The sequence below is a fragment of the Podarcis pityusensis genome (assembly GCF_964106645.2).
Source record: "Podarcis pityusensis genome assembly, chromosome: 14".
Taxonomy (NCBI): Eukaryota; Metazoa; Chordata; class Lepidosauria; order Squamata; family Lacertidae; genus Podarcis; species Podarcis pityusensis.
In genome coordinates, this window is record NC_138039.1 from 12,432,596 (window position 1) to 12,450,935 (window position 18,340).

Sequence of the window (18,340 nt, forward strand, 5' to 3'; positions counted from 1 at the left end):
ATTCTGGTGGGAGCCAAATTGGCCTCCCATTTTGAGGCCTCATTAGCATGCCGTTCCAAGGCCATTACTGGCAGCAATGACTTAGTGTCATTATTATGTGGCTTCCTTGAAAACTGTTGACACAGTTCTGCCTGCTGTAAATCCTTATGACAATGTTGTTTGGACAGAAACGAGAGTCTCGAGTTGTCATCTCCAAATGTGCAAACAGAGTCTTGGAAACGTGAGTGGCTTTCTTGTAAAAGAGAAAAAAAAAGGAAAGGAAAGGGGGGAAAAACATTGGTTGGTCTGACACAGGAATGCAAAGCAAAATTGCCATGTGTCGTTCATAAAAATAGGACCGGAAACAGGAACATGAAACTCAGTGTGGTTGGGAACGCGTGGGTGGGCTGGGCATATATCTGAGTCGATTTGGATGACGTACACAGACCCTGGCAGGCTTCAGGCTTTTATGGACTTCTCAGTTCTCGGAGCACCATAATGTCAGGGACTGGCAATGTAGCCCCCTCCAGTTGTTGTTCCATTCCTCCAACCCCCATCAGCTGCAGCCAACATGAACAACGGCTTGAGAGCACCATGTTGGCTACCCCTGCCATACATAATGCTCAGTTGAAAATATGTCTGCACAGATTCTTCTTATTTCCTGTAGGGTTTTTTCTTTTTGAGGTTTTTTTAGGGGATGCTGTCAGTCTGCATGATTTTTTTTCTGGGGCTGGAGTGGGGCAAATACTCCAAATACACACACACACACACACACACACACACAATCCTGGGAACTGTAGTTTTCTAAGGGTGCAGAGAGTTGTTAGGAAACGATTGCAGTTTGGAACACTGAGAGTTTGAAAATCTCTTTGCCAAACTTCAAAGGGTATAATGCCACAATTATTTTACCAAAAGGATAAATTCCAGCTTGACGCTTGCTCCTGCTATATGTCAACTCCCTTTGCAGGAAGGAACCCCTCCTCCCCCAATTGCATGATGTAAAATGAGTGTGTATTTATCAGTCTAAAAAGGTAAAAAAGGTAAAGGACCCCTGACAGTTAAGTCCAGTTGCAGACGACTCTGGGATTGCTGTGCTCATCTCGCTTTACAGGCTGAGGGAGCCGGCATTTGCCCGACTACAGTTTTTCCAGGTCATGTGGCCAGCATGACTAAGCCGCTTCTGGCGCAGCAGAACACCGAAACCAGAGCAGCGCATGGAAACACTGTTTACCTTCCCACCAGAGCAGTATCTATTTATCTACTTGCACTGGCGTGCTTTTGAACTGCTAGGTTGGCAGGAGCTGGGACAGATCAACAGGAGCTCACCCTGTTGCAGGGATTCAAACTGCCGACCTTCTGATCAGCAAGCCCAAGAGGCTCAGTGGCTTAGACCACAGTGCCACCCGCGTCCCATTTATCAGGCTGTGTGTGGCCAAATGCCAAAGGACTTTCTGACATTGACCTGAGCTTATCTCTCGTGGCTTAGGTTCTTACAGCTATATATTTGGCTTTTTCTGGATGTATTTGTAGTTTGGTTAATGGTTTTGTATTTTGTTGCTGGCAGGAGGTTTGGGCAGGGGCTGGTCACTTTCGTTCTTTTGTCAAACTCCCAGGAGAATGCTAAGCTGCTGGGTGGATGATTGCTCAAGGTATCAGTTGTGTTTGCTGGGGAAAGTCCAAAATCGACCTGGTAGGATGGATGATTCTGCAAGTATTTTCATAGACAAGGAATAGTCAAGAGCCTGTAAGTGCCAAAAAATGAATCACTATGGTCATAATGGCAGTGATAATGCCTTTTGCTTGTCTGGATCATGGGTAGACAAACTAAGGTCCGGGGGCCAGATTTGACCCAATCACCTTCTCAATCCAGCCCACGGACAGTCCAGGAATCAGCGTGTTTTTACATGAGTAGAATGTGTACTTTTATGTAAAATGCATCTCTGGGTTATTTGTGGGGCATAGGAATTCGTTCTTCCCCCAAACAAAATATAGTCCGGCGCCCCACAAGGTCTAAGGGACAGTGGACCGGCCCCCTGCTGAAAAAGTTTGCTGACCCCTGCTCTGGATGGAGGCTAGAGAGGGTTTCCTGCATGTGTGTAAAAAACTACCCTAGTGTACAAAATTTGCATCCCTTGCCTGGCTCATTTTGCCACTGGCACGTAGTGCTTAAAAGATTGCCCAGTAACGAATGTGGTCATTAGTCCAAAAAAGATTTCGCACTCCTGTTCTGCATGATTATTCTTATTCATTAATTCATATACTGCCAAAATGGCTTCTAAGTAGTTTACAACAGTGAAATCAATACATAGTAAAAATACGCCATAAGAAATCCACAATTAAAAAGCATAGCAGTTAAAAAGATTTAAAGAAAGCTGAACTGCCGTGAAACCTGTGGATGAAGGGGCAGCGTACAAATTTAATAAATAAATTAAAAATAAAAATAAAATAAAACCAGAAGTTCTGCTTGCCCAAACAAGTGTGCCTTCAGGATGAGGTGGAATACCAACATTAACAATGCCTCTTGTATTTACTCCCTGGATAGCTCAGTTGGTTAGAGCATGGTGCTGATAATGGCAAGGTTGCAGGTTCAATCCCCATAAGGGGCAGCTGCATATTTCTGCATTGCGGGGGGTTGGACTAGATGATCCTCAGGGTCCCTTCCACCTCTACAGTTCTATGATTCTTTGATTTCAGTGGGGGGGGGGGCATTCCGCAACACTGGCGCCATCAGTGAAAAAGCCCACCTGCATGGTACCACAAGCTGATAATCTTCATACATTGGCAGCAGACTCATTCTTTGAGTCTGGATATTGATAAAGCAAGCACAGAATCATCCAAAGGCAATAGGGACGCATAAGCAGGCTTGGAGAAACCCCAAATTTTGTACTCAAAAAACCTTTGGCAGACCCTAGGGCAACCCTTCCCCAATAACCCCAGTCCAAATGGGGACTGAGAATTGGTAGTCGCTGTGAAATGCTGACTGATTGATCATCAAGAGGGACATGAAAAACCAGAGAGGGAGAATGAAAGGGAATGGAGTACAGTGGTACCTCGGGTTAAGTACTTAATTCGTTCTGGAGGTCTGTTCTTAACCTGAAACTGTTCTTAACCTGAAGCACCACTTTAGCTAATGGGTTTTGCCTTTTGCCGCCGCACGATTTCTGTTCTCATCATGAAGCAAAGTTCTTAACCCGAGGTATTATTTCTGGGTTAGCGGAGTCTGTAACCTGAAGCGTATGTAACCTGAAGCGTATGTAACCCGAGGTACCACTGTATTCTGGAAAGGGAATTGCTGGCTGGCTGGCTACCTAGAAGGACCCCTGAACAGAAGTAGCCCACCAAACAACATTTTGTTTCAGGTGCCACTTGTTTTATAAACAAGTGAAGAGAGTTGAAATGAGGACACACGGCGTGTTCTCAAGCAGCCTTGACAATGTATGGCAAAATTTTGTTACCCTGCGCTGTGCATTTGCAAGAGACCTGACTTCAGGCAGCTGCTTCGAGTACTGGAAATGAGGTTTTGCTTTCTTTAAAATGACAGCATGCTTTTCTCCCCTTAAATGCATTCCGAGTTTTGGCCTACTCAGCACCACCAACTTAATCTAATATGTGAAACCTGTGCGTTCCTGCTCTGCCTATTCGGTGCAAATTGCTTAATGCACTTTAATTTCTAATTATTTATTTGTTCCTGTGGGATGGGTTGGTAATGCAAGAGAAGGCTAGGGTCAGCAGAAAACAGCGAGGCTGGAGGGACTGTTTTGCTCGAGCCGAAGAGTAATTAAACTGACCGGATTTGCATAACATTTTGTAGCACAGAAAAGAAAGGAGGAGGGAAAAGGACAGATTACAAGCTGGTGACCTATCAGTAACACAGCACCGAGAGGAGTAATTAAAAGGACGTGTAGCTAATATCATTGGTTCAGGGAGAGAAAACGTACAGGGCCAAAGAAACTGAAGGACAACGGATCTGAAGTAGAATAATGTGACATTTATTTACGCACGCACACCCCCAAAAATAAATCTGGATTATTTTTTTGTCAGCTCTCCAAAAGATGTGGGTTATCTGACCTTTGGAAGGAAGGGGGTTTTATTTTATTTATTTAAAGAAAGGACGAAATTGCACACACCAAGCTGCCTGGCAGAATCAGCTTTGAAGATAGTGCTTTTAAAAGCTAAGGTGCAGCTTGTTACATGTTGTCTGCTGCTGGTGTGATGACTTGTGTGTTTGTGCATATGTGTTACCACCCCTGAACCCAGCCCCGCCTGCAATGCCTCCAAAGAGAATCCAAATAAGGAAGAAAAATTGGGAGATGAGGCTAGTGGCTACTAGCCATCGTAGCTATCTTCAACCTCACTGCTGGAGGCAGTTTGCCTCTGGAAACCAGCTGCTGAGAATCACAAGTGGGGAGAGTTGGTCCTGCTTATGGGCTTCCCATATGCATCTGGTCACCCACATTGAGAAGAAGATGCTGTACTAGATGGGTTTTTGGCTTGATCCAACAGGCTCTTATTAATATTCTTAAGATGCTTAACCCTGTTGGTTTGTGTGGGGGTTTTTCAGGGGGGGGGGTTTCAGCATCTCCTGTACTCTCCCAGCTTAGGAACAACACCCGCTTTGCCTTCTTCAGACTCTGACGACTGCCCCCTTTAACCTCTGTCTTGGAGAAGCCAGTGATTCCAGAAATAGGCAATGGTTCTTTGAGGAGCAAAGCTTCTCCAGGGAGGTGGGTCCAATTCCAGAAGACATGCTCGCTAGCCTTCATGGGGCTTCCAATGGATACAGCTCTTTGCTAAGGCAACATTCCCCCCATTACCTACAATAAAGCCAGCAGAAGAACCCACTGGGAGCTATCCGTGGTCCTGATGAGACTTGTCTGGCTCTGAATATACCTTGCCAAGCCACATTCTCCTGGATCTGGACTTTACTTAGCATCACCCTCCTTCCTGAAGACACTGCTTGGCACGTCCTTGCCAAGTGGCACTTGAAGATGTGGCCTTACTTTTGTAAATTCATGGAGGAAAGGGCTGCCAGTGGCTGCCAGCCATGATGGTTATGGTCTACCTCCTCAGCTAGAGGCAGCAATGCTCTGAATACAGTACCAGTTGCTGGAAAAAATAGGATGGGAAGGGTACTCTTGTGCTCATGTTCTGTGTCCTGGTTTCCCACAGGCATTTGGGGTTTACTATTGTGAGAACAAGATGCTGGACTAGATGGGTCAATGGCATAGTTCAACTGGCTATTCTTCTGTTCTTAACCTTGCCTTGAGGGGAAGCTAGGAATGGGGGATAAATATTGGTTCACTTCTTGCTTCAGTATGAACCTATCCAATATGGAGACCAAAGTGCACATTGCCTTACAAATTTCCCGTTTTCCAGATTTTGCAATCCAGTTTTCCCAATAACAACAAAAGAGAATAAGAATGCATATATTAGGGGAACATGCATATACTATATGCACAGAAATGCATGTATTTGTGGAAATCATGTGCTAAAATGCTTGCAAGGGAAGTTTGCATATATTGCATATATTAGGGGAATATGCATATACCATATGCACAGAAATGCATGTATTTGCGGAAATCATGTGCTAAAATGCTTGCAAGGGAAGTCTGCTTGCATGTGCTAGGAAAATGTGTGCTAAAAGGCTGGTGAATTTTCATGAGGGCTTTTTAAAATAACAGTACTAATAATTCACAAACTGATGTGGAAATCTGGTGAAGTTGAGACTGAAAACTGAGCAACTGCGAGAAATCGAAACTGACAAGCTCATCCAGCTCTCAAGGAGACCACACATGAAAAAAACTTCCCAGTGTTAAAAATGGCACTGCTGTGTTTTTGATGCTGACTGCCCTATAAATAACCCTTCTTTCTCGCTGCAGGTGGTTAACTGTGACATTTCAGTATTAAAAATTTGCTGGGTGTCTATTGAACTGTACGGGCATGGTTTAACTATTTTTCTCTTTCTTTCTGCTTTCCCCTTCCTCTACAGCAATGAAATCAGGAGGCACCCAGCTCAAACTGATAATGACATTCCAGAATTACGGGCAAGCCTTGTTTAAGCCAATGAAGTAAGTGGGGAATCCCTGTCTTTAAAAAGCAAGTTTACAAAATTTCTGATGCCTGCAAAGAGATCAGTAATGGGCATTCTTGTCTGTAGCCAAGCTTGTGGTGGAAAGAGATATGACAGTAATGACACAAGGAGCAATGATTGTTTGGGTGCCCCTACCTGCTTTTAAATTAAAGGGAGGCCTCGGGTGTGTGTGGAATCTGGTGCAGACTAAAGGTAAAGGTACAGGGACCCCTGACCATTAGGTCCAGTAGTGACCGACTCTGGGGTTGCGGCACTCATCTCGCTTTATTGGCCGAGGGAGCCGGCGCACAGCTTCCGGGTCATGTGGCCAGCATGACTAAGCTGCTTCTGGCAAACCAGAGCAACGCACAGAAATGCTGTTTACCTTCCCGCCAGAGCGGTACCTATTTATCTACTTGCACTGGCGTGCTTTCGAACTGCTAGGTGGGCAGAAGCAGGGACTGAGCAACGGGAGCTCACCCCATCACGGGGATTCGAACTGCCGACCTTCTGATCGGCAAGTCCTAGGCTTTGTGGTTTAACCCACAGCGCCACCCGCGTCCCTATGGTGCAGACTACAGCATAAATAAAAGGGACTTTTAACGCTTTCCCCTACATTGGTCCCAATCAACCCCCACCTCCAGTCAGGTGTAGATGATATTTGCATGGGGGATGGAGACATAGCACGAAATAATGTTTTGTGCTGAGGATACATTCACGACCAGAGGCGTAAACTCAGCTCAGGTTGGTAAGGCAAGCATGCACTAACCAGAAAAGCTCGTTTGCTTTGCAGATGTCTTACTGCTTTCAACTTGCCTCCTGTATGAACCTCTGCCAGACATTAACGAACTCAGGGAAGGTCAAATATGGGTTAAGGCTCATGAGTTAGATTTGGGTTTAAGATTCCAGATTTACCTTGGACTCATTGCGGGGAAGAGCTTGGAAAATAATTCATCTTCAGATGGTAGGAAAACTGATTCACATTTACAGTAATAGCCAAATGCATCCCCCTGCCCTGCCGCTCCCAGATTTCCCTTTGGTTGTATATTCATTTGTGATTTGTGCTCGTGATTGCATCAGTAAGTAAAAAAAATAAAAATCCAAATTATTATATTATTAATTAATTAATTAAATTTGTTAGTTGCTTTTTTGCTATGGCAACTCAAAGTGATGTGCAGTATTTTAAGCAAAAAATAATAATGCCTACATACAGTAAAACCAGCATATATGTGTATACACACACACACACACACACACACACACCTGCATACAACCAGCTGTCTACAAGCTGCTGGGATCCTGCACATGCCAGATATTTAAGTGTCTTCTTGGCCCCAGATCAAGCTAAACCTGGGGGAACAGGCTGACTGCTCTGATTTAGATCTCTGAATTTGCAATAAGCTGCGAGGTGGTCGAGAAAATGCACCAAAGCGCCTGCGTTTCTCAAGCTCCCAGCACCGCTTGGCTGCCTGCTTGGGGATATTTTATGGGTGGCTTGAAGTTATTTTGTGCATAGCTACTCCAATCCCCCTTCACAAAACCCGAATCCCCTGCTGGTTCTGATTAACAGAGCAGATGAAAAGATAATGGAAAAAACGTTCTCCTACAGACAGACTTGCCCAGTTGCTCACATCTCCGCACCTTTTGGATTGGAGCTAATCCTCCAGTCTGTGTTAGTTAAAACCTTTTGGGGCCTTGTGATAATCTCTGATGATCTCTACCATTTACCTGGTGCCATCAACAACCTTTCCCTCTCTTCCTGCCCCAACCAGACCCTGCAAGGAACAGTCTCAGTCACAAACAGTCCAGTCCTGTGCATTGTCTACTTAAGAGCAGGAATAGGGAATGTGCGGCCCTCCCGAGGCTGTTGGGACTCCAAAAGACTCAGCCAGCATGCCCAGCGGTCAGGAATGATAAGAATAACATCTGGAGGCCCCTCAGGGCAGAGACCTCTTATGATTTGTCCTGTATCAAATGGAGCAGCTGCAGCCAGTGGCCAATCAGTCTTCTGTATTCTCCTAGGCTACATATGCACTATGCATTTGAAACAGGCGACTCTTTTCAAAGAATCCTGGGAACATTAGTTTTGAGAATTATAGTTGACGGTACGATTACCATATTTCCAAAAAGTAAAAACCAGGACACCCCGAACGTTGTTGATGTGTTGTTGTTTTTTAAGGAAGGCCCCCAAAGGCCACCTTTCAATTTTTCAATCCCACCTTTGAAATCCCGGCAATGTCCAGAAATATCTGGATGTATAGCAGCCCTAGTTTATGGGGAAACTACAGTTCTGCCCGGTGGTGTTAGGGTGGTTCACAGATCTTTGCTTACCCAAAAGACGATCAGATTGAAGAACAGCAGCAGACCTGGATGCTAGGGTTAAGATGAAGATGTGCTGCAGATCTGGAAAAGGCAGGGTTGTGCCTCTGAATTCCACTTGCTGGGAACAACGTTAGGAGAGAGATCCTGCGCTGTGTTCTGCTCCTGGGTTTTCCATAAACATCTGGTTGGCCACTGACTGGAAGGTGGACTGGATAAGCCTTTGGCCTGATCCAGCAGGGCTATGTTCTGATCATAGAATTGTAGAGTCGGATGGGGCATCCAGGATCATCCAGTCCAGGCTTCCTCAAACTCAGTCCTCCAGATGTTTTGAGACTACAATTCCCATCATCCCTGACCACTGGTCCTGCTTGCTAGGGATCATGGGAGTTGTAGGCTGAAGACATCTGGAGGGCCGAGGTTGAGGAAGCCTGATCCAGTCCAACCCGTGCAATGCAGGATTGTGTCTGGTACCGGTTTTGTTTTGTAGTAAACAAAACTTCTCTGACCGGCCACAGCTCTCCAGGGCCTCGGATCTAGGCCTTTCTCATCTCGGATCCTTTTAACTAGAGGTTAGGTAAAGGTAAAGGGACCCCTGACCATTAGGTCCAGTCGTGACCGACTCTGGTGTTGCGGCGCTCATCTCACTTTATTGGCTGAGGGAGCCGGTGTACAACTTCCGGGTCATGTGGCCAGCATAACTAAGCCGCTTCTGGCGAAGCAGAGCAGTGCACGGAATCACCGTTTACCTTCCCGCTGGAGCGGTACCTATTTATCTACTTGCACTTGACGTGCTTTCGAACTGCTAGGTTGGCAGGAGCAGAACAACGGGAGCTCACCCCGTTGCGGGGATTCAAACCGCCGACCTTCTGATTGGCAAGCCCTAGGCTCTGTGGTTTAACCCACAGCGCCACCCGCGTCCCTAACTAGAGGTTAACTGGGGCTTAAATTTGGCACCCTTTACCTGCAGACCAGCTCTGCCCTCGAGTTGCTGCCCTTTCCTTTGTTGGGAGAATGTGCAAAAGAATGTATTGGATGGACGTTCCATATTAGTGACTTGTGTTGGAGGCGAGCCCTGTGTTTGTCATCCTGAAGGATGATAATGCACCCATCAAGATTTCTGTTTGGGGAGGGGATTCCAGGAACCTAAAGCAAGCCGAGGAAAGCAGAAGGGCACCTGGGGCGATAAATACCGTAGGCTTGGTTTTCTTAATCCAGGAGGGATTGGACTTTCAAATTAGGGACGAGGGTGGAAATCAAAAGCGGAGGTAAGGAAATTTGAATAAAGGCAGGGGCACACTCAAAGGAGGTCAACACTAAAGTGGAAGCGTGGTGTGTTTATTACACTGGGTTTCGCAAAGTCGCTTGGGGCCACCGAAGGTTTAACAAAGCCATTCAGCATCCGTGTTGGGGGCCTTGCCGCAATCATAGGCTCATTTCCTTGCTTTGTTTCCCTGGTATAGAAGTTCAGTTATTAGTTCCCTCCAAGTGGGTCCATAAAGCAGGAGAGTCAGGGAGGATAAGTGGCTTTGAGTGTCTATTTAGTATTCCTCACATCCATGCTAAACATCAGGTTTCCTGTATGAAGCCTTCAGAAGGCTGCAGTACTTAATTTTTCAAATGAGAATCAGCGGGGATCACAAATCATGTTTTCTGGCCTGGTGGCTTTTCCCTCTCAGTTTCAGTTCTTTTGTGGGGAGGGGGACATGTGCTTTGCTTGATGGAGGACAGCCCACTATTTCAGGGATAGGGAAACTTGCATCCCTAAAGATGTTGTTGGAACTCCCGCTCTCATCAGCACCACCCAGCATGGCCAGTGGTCAGGGATGATGGAACCAGGCTGCCAAAAGGATCACCTGGTTCTCAATAGTAGAGCATCTGCTGTTTTGGTTCCCTCATTGCGAGAAGTGAGATTACAGGGAACCAGACAGAGGGCCTTCTCGGTAGTGGCGCCCTCCCTGTGAAACGCCCTCCCTTCAGATGTGAAGGAAATAAGTAGCTATCTTATCTTTAAAAGACATCTGAAGGCGGCCCTGTTTAGGGAAGTTTTTAATATTTACTGCTGTATTGTTTTTAACACTTGATTGGGAGCTGCCCAGAGTGGCTTGGGAAGCTCAGCCAGATGGGCGGGGTATAAATAAAAAAAAATTATTATTATTATTATTATTATTATTAGCATGCAAAGGTCCCAGGTTCAATCCCCAACATCTGCTGTTGAGGCTGGGAATGTCCGCTGCCTGAAACCTTGGAGTGCCACTGTCGGTCCATATAAGACAATGCTGAGCTAGATGGACCATTGAGTCTGATTCTATATAAGGCAGACACCCATGGCCCACATCACCAAGGCTCTGGGTTTTTTTTGCTCCTGCCAACTGGGTTATAGTGGTTGGCACCTGGAGAGAGGGCCTTCTCAGTGGTGGCCCCCTATCTAGCTCCAAGAGCCTTCTGGCATTTTTCTCATTGCAAGAAATGAGGTTACAGGAAACCAGGCAGAGGGCCTTCTCAGTAGTGGCAGATGCCCTGTGGAAATAAACAACTATCTTACTTTTAGGAAACATCTGAAGGCAGCCCCGTATAGGGAAGTTTTTAATGTTTGACGTTTTAGGGAAGTTTTTAATGTTTGACGTTTTACTGTGCTTGATGTTTTCATTTGTTGGAAGGCGTCCAAGAGTGGCTGGGGCAACTCAGTTAGAAGAGCGTCAAATAAATAATAAATTATTGCTATTATTATATCTGTAGCAACAATATACTACTGCAATATTGAGAAAAAGTTTGCAGTAAAGGAGACAAAGTATCATTGCAGTTGCAAAGTGTACATTTCCACTAGGCTTTACGAGGAACCATAAAGCACAAAATAAATAATAATTATATCAAAGAATACTTTAAGCAGCAGACAACAAGGCTTCTGGGCAAGGTCCGGTTTCAAAGATCTTCCTCAGATAATAATAAAGTTCAAGAACCTTTTGAAGTTTTCACAAATGGGAGGACTCCAGGAATGTTTATCTCTCCAGAGACATTACTTGATTCCAGAAGGATAATACTAGTGCGAGTGTCCAAAATTATAACGATATACAGTATTATAATGATATTTTGTCTACTTGAGGGAGTTGGGTATGTTCAGCATGGAAAAATGGAGACTGAGGGGAGATGTGATAGCCATCTTCAAATATTGGAAGGGCTGTCACATGGGAGATTGAGTAAGCTTATTTTCTCCAGCTCTGGAAGTTAGGACCCAATCCAATGGATTCAAGTTACAAGAAGAGATATTCCGATGAAAGAACTTCCGACGGAAGGGACAACTTTTTGACTGTAAGAGCTGTTCCACAGTGGAACGGACTCCCTCAGGAGGTGGTGAACATTCTTTCCTTGAAGGTTTTGAAGCAGATTGGATGGCCATCAGACAGGGATACTTTAGCTGAGATTCCGGCATTGCAGGCGGCTGGACTACGTGACCATACCAGCTTATCTTTCTGACATTTGCCAGGGACTACGATGATGATGACCTTTGAAGAGTCTTTTATCTCTTGAACTGAGCTGCCTTGCCTTTGCTTTTATTCCAGTGATCTTGTTTTGTACCTTTCCTGTGTTTTATGACGTGGACAGTTTGATGCCATTGTGTGCAAGGCATTGGATAGAATTTGAAGCAAGTTGTTCGTTTCTTCTTGTCTGTTATTAATCTACCTAATAAGATCAGTGCATAAAGAAGCATTTTGGAGACCACTGTGGTAGCGGAGGCTAAGGTTCACTTAGGAAGGCAGACATTTACCACCACGATCCCTGGGCTATGGAGTTCCCGTCAGGTTGAGGGGATGCTTGTGTCCTTCAAATTAATGTCTGACTAAGGCTGAATCCATGCTATATATTTAAGACAGTATCATACTGCTTTAAAGCCATGGCCTCTCCCCACCACCAAAGAACCCTGGGAAGTGTAGTTTGCTAAGAGTGCTGAGAGAAGTTAAGAGACCCCCTCATAGAACTACAATTCCCAGAGTTCTCTGGGAAGAAGCATTGACTGCTAAACCACTCTTGAGGACTGTAGCTCTGTGAGAGGGAATAAGAACAGCTCTCAGCACCCACAGCTCTCAGCATCCATAACAAGGTAACACTACCCAGGATTTTGGTGGGGATGCCATAACTGTTTAAAATGGTATGATACTATAGTGCACTGAGGAACTAAGAGGAAAGAGAATGCTGTTTTTGTGGTGACACCCAAGCTCTAAATCTCCCTTCCTAGGTGGTCATCAAATCTTCCTTTTAAGCACATTGTTCAGTCTTAGCGACTTCATTGTAGCCTGTCCAGCTGCTTTAAAATGCTGCTCTTATTATTTTTAATTTTCTGGACTGCTGCTGCTTGTTTCTTTCTGACAATTAGGTTTTTAGGACTTTTTAAATTGAAAAAATAGGTTTGTATTTATTTATTTTTAAAGCATATGTGGATCTCTTTTTTCCACTAGCCATCTTGAGGTTTATGTGTGAAAGGGAGATACAAAAGTTTTAAACAAACAAAGAAATAAAGAACATGTGTGTGATAGCGAAGCAACAACAACACTCAATGGTCTGATCTTCTCAGAATGTTTCTGAATGTTCTAAATGTTCAGGGAATAAAGCTGTCGGAATATTTGCAGTTACGTTTCTGTTAGCAGAACGGCAGTGGTAATTTTGGCTGGGCTAAGAAACCTCAGTCACAGCCTGGGAATATTACCTTTTGAAGGGCAGGTTGAGTAGTGGAAATAATTTCCAGGTGATAGGGAAACTGACAGGCAGCGAGCTCAGTTGTTGAGGAGAATATACAGGGAAGGTAACAGGACTGGAAACAGGAAGGGTAAATGAAGGAGAAGGAGGCTTGAAGAAACTGGGGCGCACAATGGGGTTAATAAGATAAGGGGCAGATTTACTTATTGATTTGAGCCAACCAGCCTGCGCTTGGACTGCAGGCTTCTAATTGCTTTATTCTCTGACCTCTTAAATCAAATGAAAGGCAGGGAAGGAAGGCTGAAAGAATGCGCTTGCATGAGTGGAGCCCACCGTGCAACAATTATTTCATTTATTTGAAGATCTACATCCTCCATCCTGAACTAATTGCCCATAAAAGGTTGCAGGGTTAGCCAGCTCTATTTACAAATCCTTATTGCCCAATGCAAATTCTGTTGCTAATTCAGCATGAATCAACCCCAAATGAGAATGCTTCCAGGAAACACCAAGGGAGTTCTGAACATAGCTGAAATGTATCTAACAAACAATTAGCGTGGAGCTTTGCTTAATATGCTGCAATATTCCCCACATATTGAGATTTCTCATGCCAGGCTTTCTTAAACGGCTCGATACGTAGGGTGGGTAGGAAGCCACCCAAAGCCAGGCCAGCCAAATGCTGGAAGGTTAGTAACATCAAGTGGCTTTTTATTACAGTGGTACCTTGGTTCTCAAACTTAATCCATTCCAGAAGTCCGTTTCAAAACCTAAGCATTCCAAAACCAAGGTGCAAATTTGAATTGGGATATAGATAAAAGTACAAGCTGCAGAGCTGTGCAAGACAGGGAATCCTTGGGCTGGCTTATGCAAACCAACCTGGCTGGCCTAGCAAAGAGCAAATCTGTTAACATGACAAAATGTGTTGATGAGCCGTCTAAAAGGAATCATTTGGCCTGGGGAGACACATGCTGCCAAGGTAATGGGGTGTGTGAAGTGACGGGAAAAGAGAGTTTTTAGCTGGGTGTTCTGGGAGGAAGAAGGAGGAAGAAAGATGGGGATCCATGTTGGGCAGGCTGGCTGAAGGCTGGCTGGGAGAGATGCCTTGGACTCCAGGGCTGCACTGCTTTGAGGGGCAAGCACTTCTTGAAATGCCCATGCTGTAGGATCTGGACTCCCTCCATGAAGACTGAAGGTGTAAATGGGTGAATAGACCATATTTCTCAAAGCTACGGCAGTCGCCACTGTGTCTCAATTCTCCAAAGCTCCACAGACCCGGGGTGAGTGCCTGAAATCCCATGGGCTCTTGCCAGCAGAGGGAGGATGAGGCAACCAACTTTTGTAGTTTTGTAACACTATGTTCCCCGGATTCCCCAAACAGTGTGTTACCCTCCCTCTTTCTCAGTTTTCAGTTGGTATCTCCTCAACTCGTGCCAGGAAAAGACAAATAAAATTACTTGGAGAAGCTGTGGGGCAATCCTTCCTTTTAGCATGGCGAGGGTGTGGCCATCTTCACAGTTATTTTTGAATTGCCTTTCTACTAAACGTGCTCAAGGCAATGCAGAATTAAAACAACAACAACATAGAAATGACAGTCCAATAATTTATTGATGTCTCCTGCTTTCAAAGGGCCAGAAATTGGTGTACAGTTGCCAGGGCCTGAGAACAGCCCAAGCAAGTTGTGGCTGGATGAAACTTGAACCGACAGCTGGATTCAAACAAGACCTGCTTGATGTCTGTGCTGTTTGCAACACAACTGCACAGTCACCTGCAGATTTGCATAAATGTGGCTACCTACCCTTAATGTGATTCACAATCCTTCTTCCCTCCCTCCGTCCTTGTTCCTAACATTTGTACCTCATTCATCACCCAAAAGATGACCCACAGCAGCTTGCAGATCAATCAAACCAGCATAACCCTTGCAGGCATGACACAAGAGGAAAGGGGAATGGAGAGGGAAGAGGAAATCAAGAATGCTCAGATACCAAATACTTAAGGCTATATGGTTCTTGTTAATCGTCATAGACAGCTGAGATTTGGAGGGGGGGAACAGTCACCTGTGATAGGACCTTCTCAATGGTAGTTCCCAACTTACAGATGCCTTCCTAGTGAGATGTGTCAGTCTCCTTCATTGTTAACTTTTAGAATAAACTTGAAAACATCTCTTTTCACCCAGGAATTTGAAGGCTGAAAAACGTGTCCCTGGCCACCCTGAAATTAATCATTTTGACAGTAGGTGATGGTTTAAGGAATTTAGAGGTGTTCATCAGGTTGTTTTAAACTGTTCACCACCAGCATGCCTCTATAACTGAAATACTTTGTGCAGACCTTGTTTTGGAGATCTGGGTTTGCCACGAAATGCCTGCTTTGTTCCCCTGCCAGCTTGCATGGGCGATGGCTGGTGTTAAGTGGCAGACATCTTAGATGGAGCCTAACATCAGCCTGTAAGAATCCAAAACCCTTTGAAAACGATTCATTTGAAAAGGAAAATAAAATAACATTGCATGCATTTCTGACTCCGGGGATGGGGGTGGGGGAAGGCGGAATTAATTCGTCACACTTGGCTTCCAGCATCAACACACCGCTCCAGAGTCAACGTAGCAATTAATTCAAATTGCAGCGGCTCTCCACCTTCACTCCAGCATCCTCCTAGATGCAAGATGCGTTCAGTAACCGTGATTCTAAAAACACTGGGATTGCTCTGTGACACGCTCTGCTGAAGGAGCCACGGTGGATGCGCAGAGAATGCCACTCTGGCTGGAGAAACAGCTTAAAGCAATTTCCCATGAGGATGTCGCTGTTGCAATCCTTCTGTGCACAAGAGGCTGATATTCCAGATTTGTGATGCGACAAGCTGATCTGAAGGGCAGAAGCTGATAATCAAAACATTCAGGACTGCCGTGCATGTTTAGAACTGAGAAGCGCCTTGTGTCTGAAGATAGGAAACAGGAAATGCCTCTCTTTCTCTCTGTTGTGAGCATATATTTTGACGGAGAAGCATCACTGTTTTCTATTCTGCCCTGTATTCATCATGTACAGCACTGTCTCCCTTCAATTCGCCTTCCCTGAATCGTGCTATTTGTTTCGTCATGGCGAAAATACACAACTTACGTAATTTTCACAATTAATTGCGTAAGTTGCCTTGCCATGTTGTTATTCCACACCACTCATTTCCATGAAAAAGCGACAAAGTGGAAATTGGAGGGAGTGGTGGCTGCATATTGTTTGCAGACTAAAAACAACAATAACAGCAAATACCGATTATATTCACTGGATTGATTTCTGCTCTGGACATGGGATGAACAAGCAGATATTGGCATTATCCATTCCCATTTCCGTTTTCACCAGAATCCCCTGACATTCCTTGCTAAGCATGCTTGCAATTTAGCAGAACAATCCAGCCTGTGGTTCAAACGCAGGGTGTGCGCATGCTTGCAAGGGGAGCTGCTGTCATGGCTCCTGTGTGCAGCAGTGACCTAGACACAGATTCAGGGACTGCAGTGGCACCAGATGGGGAGCCGGGTCTGGGTATCTTCTACCACATATCACCAGCCTGGGAGAGCACCAAGAGGAACAAAGGCATGTCTTGTTCCACGGGGCTACAATTTCCAGAGTTCCCTTGAAGAGGGATTGATTTTAAACCACTCTAGGAACTGTAGCTCTGTGACGGGAATAGGCACCTCCTAACAACACCCAACATCCTTAACAAACTACAGTTCCCATGATTCTTTGGGGACACAGCTTTAAATGTGTACAGTGGTACCTCGGGTTACATACGCTTCAGGTTACAGACTCCCCTAACCCAGAAATAGTACCTCGGATTAAGAACTTTGCTTCAGGATGAGAACAGAAATCGTGCTCTGGCGGCGCGGCGGCAGCGGGAGGCCCCATTAGCTAAAGTGGTGCTTCAGGTTAAGAACAGTTTCAGGTTAAGAACGGACCTCCGGAAAGAATTAAGTACTTAACCTGAGGTACCACTGTAGTGTGAATGTGGCTTGTGAGAACAAAGATGCTGGAGTAGCTAGGCCTTTGGTGTGGAGCCAGCAAGGCTTTTCTTAAGTTCTTCACAGAAATTTGGGGAAAACAATAACAGCCCATTGCTTGTTGCTTCCTGTTATGCGGATGTGTTTACTATAAAACTGCTTCTCACCCTCTCTCTTTTTTTTTTTTAAAAAAAGAAAGAACTAAAGCACATTTTTACTGTGTTGTCCTGTTTCTTTTCCAAGTCCTGCCCACACCAGGTCAAGCCTAGGTAAAGGTCCAGCTCTGAATTCACGGAAGTGGGCAGTTTTGGCTCTGGCAGTCAGTATTTACTGTCAATCCCACCTCTCCACCCCCACCATTAAGGCCTCTGACCAGCTCATCCTTTCCGTAGGGCCTATTTAGTAACCCTCAGCTTCCTGCCTGTGGACATGTCTAAAAATCAAAGGTAAATATATAAACAGCAGGAACTCTTGCGGAGACGGCAAAACCAATATAGAGGTTTCCGGATCCCTGGGTTCAAGCCTTGCTAAAGGCTGAATGACTAGGCTGCAGTCCTCAGAGCACTGGCCGGGTGCAAACAATCCACACCCCTATGTAGTGAAGAAAGCGTTTTGGCTAGCGGGGTACTGTTGAGGATCAAGAAGCCAGAGGAGAAGGAGAAGACGATGTTTGCTCCAGCTTCCTTGTACCATAATGCTCACCCTGCAATTGTGGCTGAGCTCTGCTGAGGAAAAAGCTCGGGCAGAAATTACAGGTTGTTGTAGACCGAGGCTCTAGGACTGTTTGGCAATTCTTTAGTTCTAACAGGACTAAAGAAAGCTGTGCTGCTCGTGTTGTCCTAGCATTAAGGGAAGCTAACTTGGCTAAACTTTACGGAATAATGTTTTCAAGGAAAAGAAACCTTCCTCATCTCAATTAAAAGGACATGGGGCGAACCTGTTGGATCAAACCAAAGGCCTAACTCAGTGTTTCCCAAACTTGAGTTTCCAGCTGTTTTTGGACTACAGTTCCCATCATCCCTGACCACTGGTCCTGCTAGCTAAGGATGATGGGAGTTGTAGTCCAAAAAACAGCTGGAGACCCAAGTTTGGGAAACGCTGGCCTAGCTAGTGCAGTATCCTGGTGCTCCAGATGTTTTGGAATACAGACCCCATCATTCCCTCACCATTGGCCGTAGTCGCTGGGCCTGATGGGAGGTGTGGTCTGAACCATGTGGCAGGCAGCAGGCTCAGGAGGCCTGGACTGGTGTAATTTATTTAATCTGTTTATTACTGCATTTGTATTACACCTTGGCTACTAGCC

At 45.3% G+C, this 18,340-nt stretch overlaps 1 protein-coding gene across 1 annotated transcript in view; it reads left to right on the forward strand.

The window, feature by feature from the left end:
* Positions 1–18,340, forward strand: part of FAM20C (FAM20C golgi associated secretory pathway kinase) — a 103,730-nt gene that overhangs the window by 38,825 nt on the left and 46,565 nt on the right. The window contains exon 3 of the mRNA XM_080981057.1: positions 5,969–6,047. Within this exon, the coding sequence (XP_080837183.1) occupies positions 5,969–6,047 (79 nt within the window). The remainder of the gene's footprint in view (positions 1–5,968; positions 6,048–18,340) is intronic.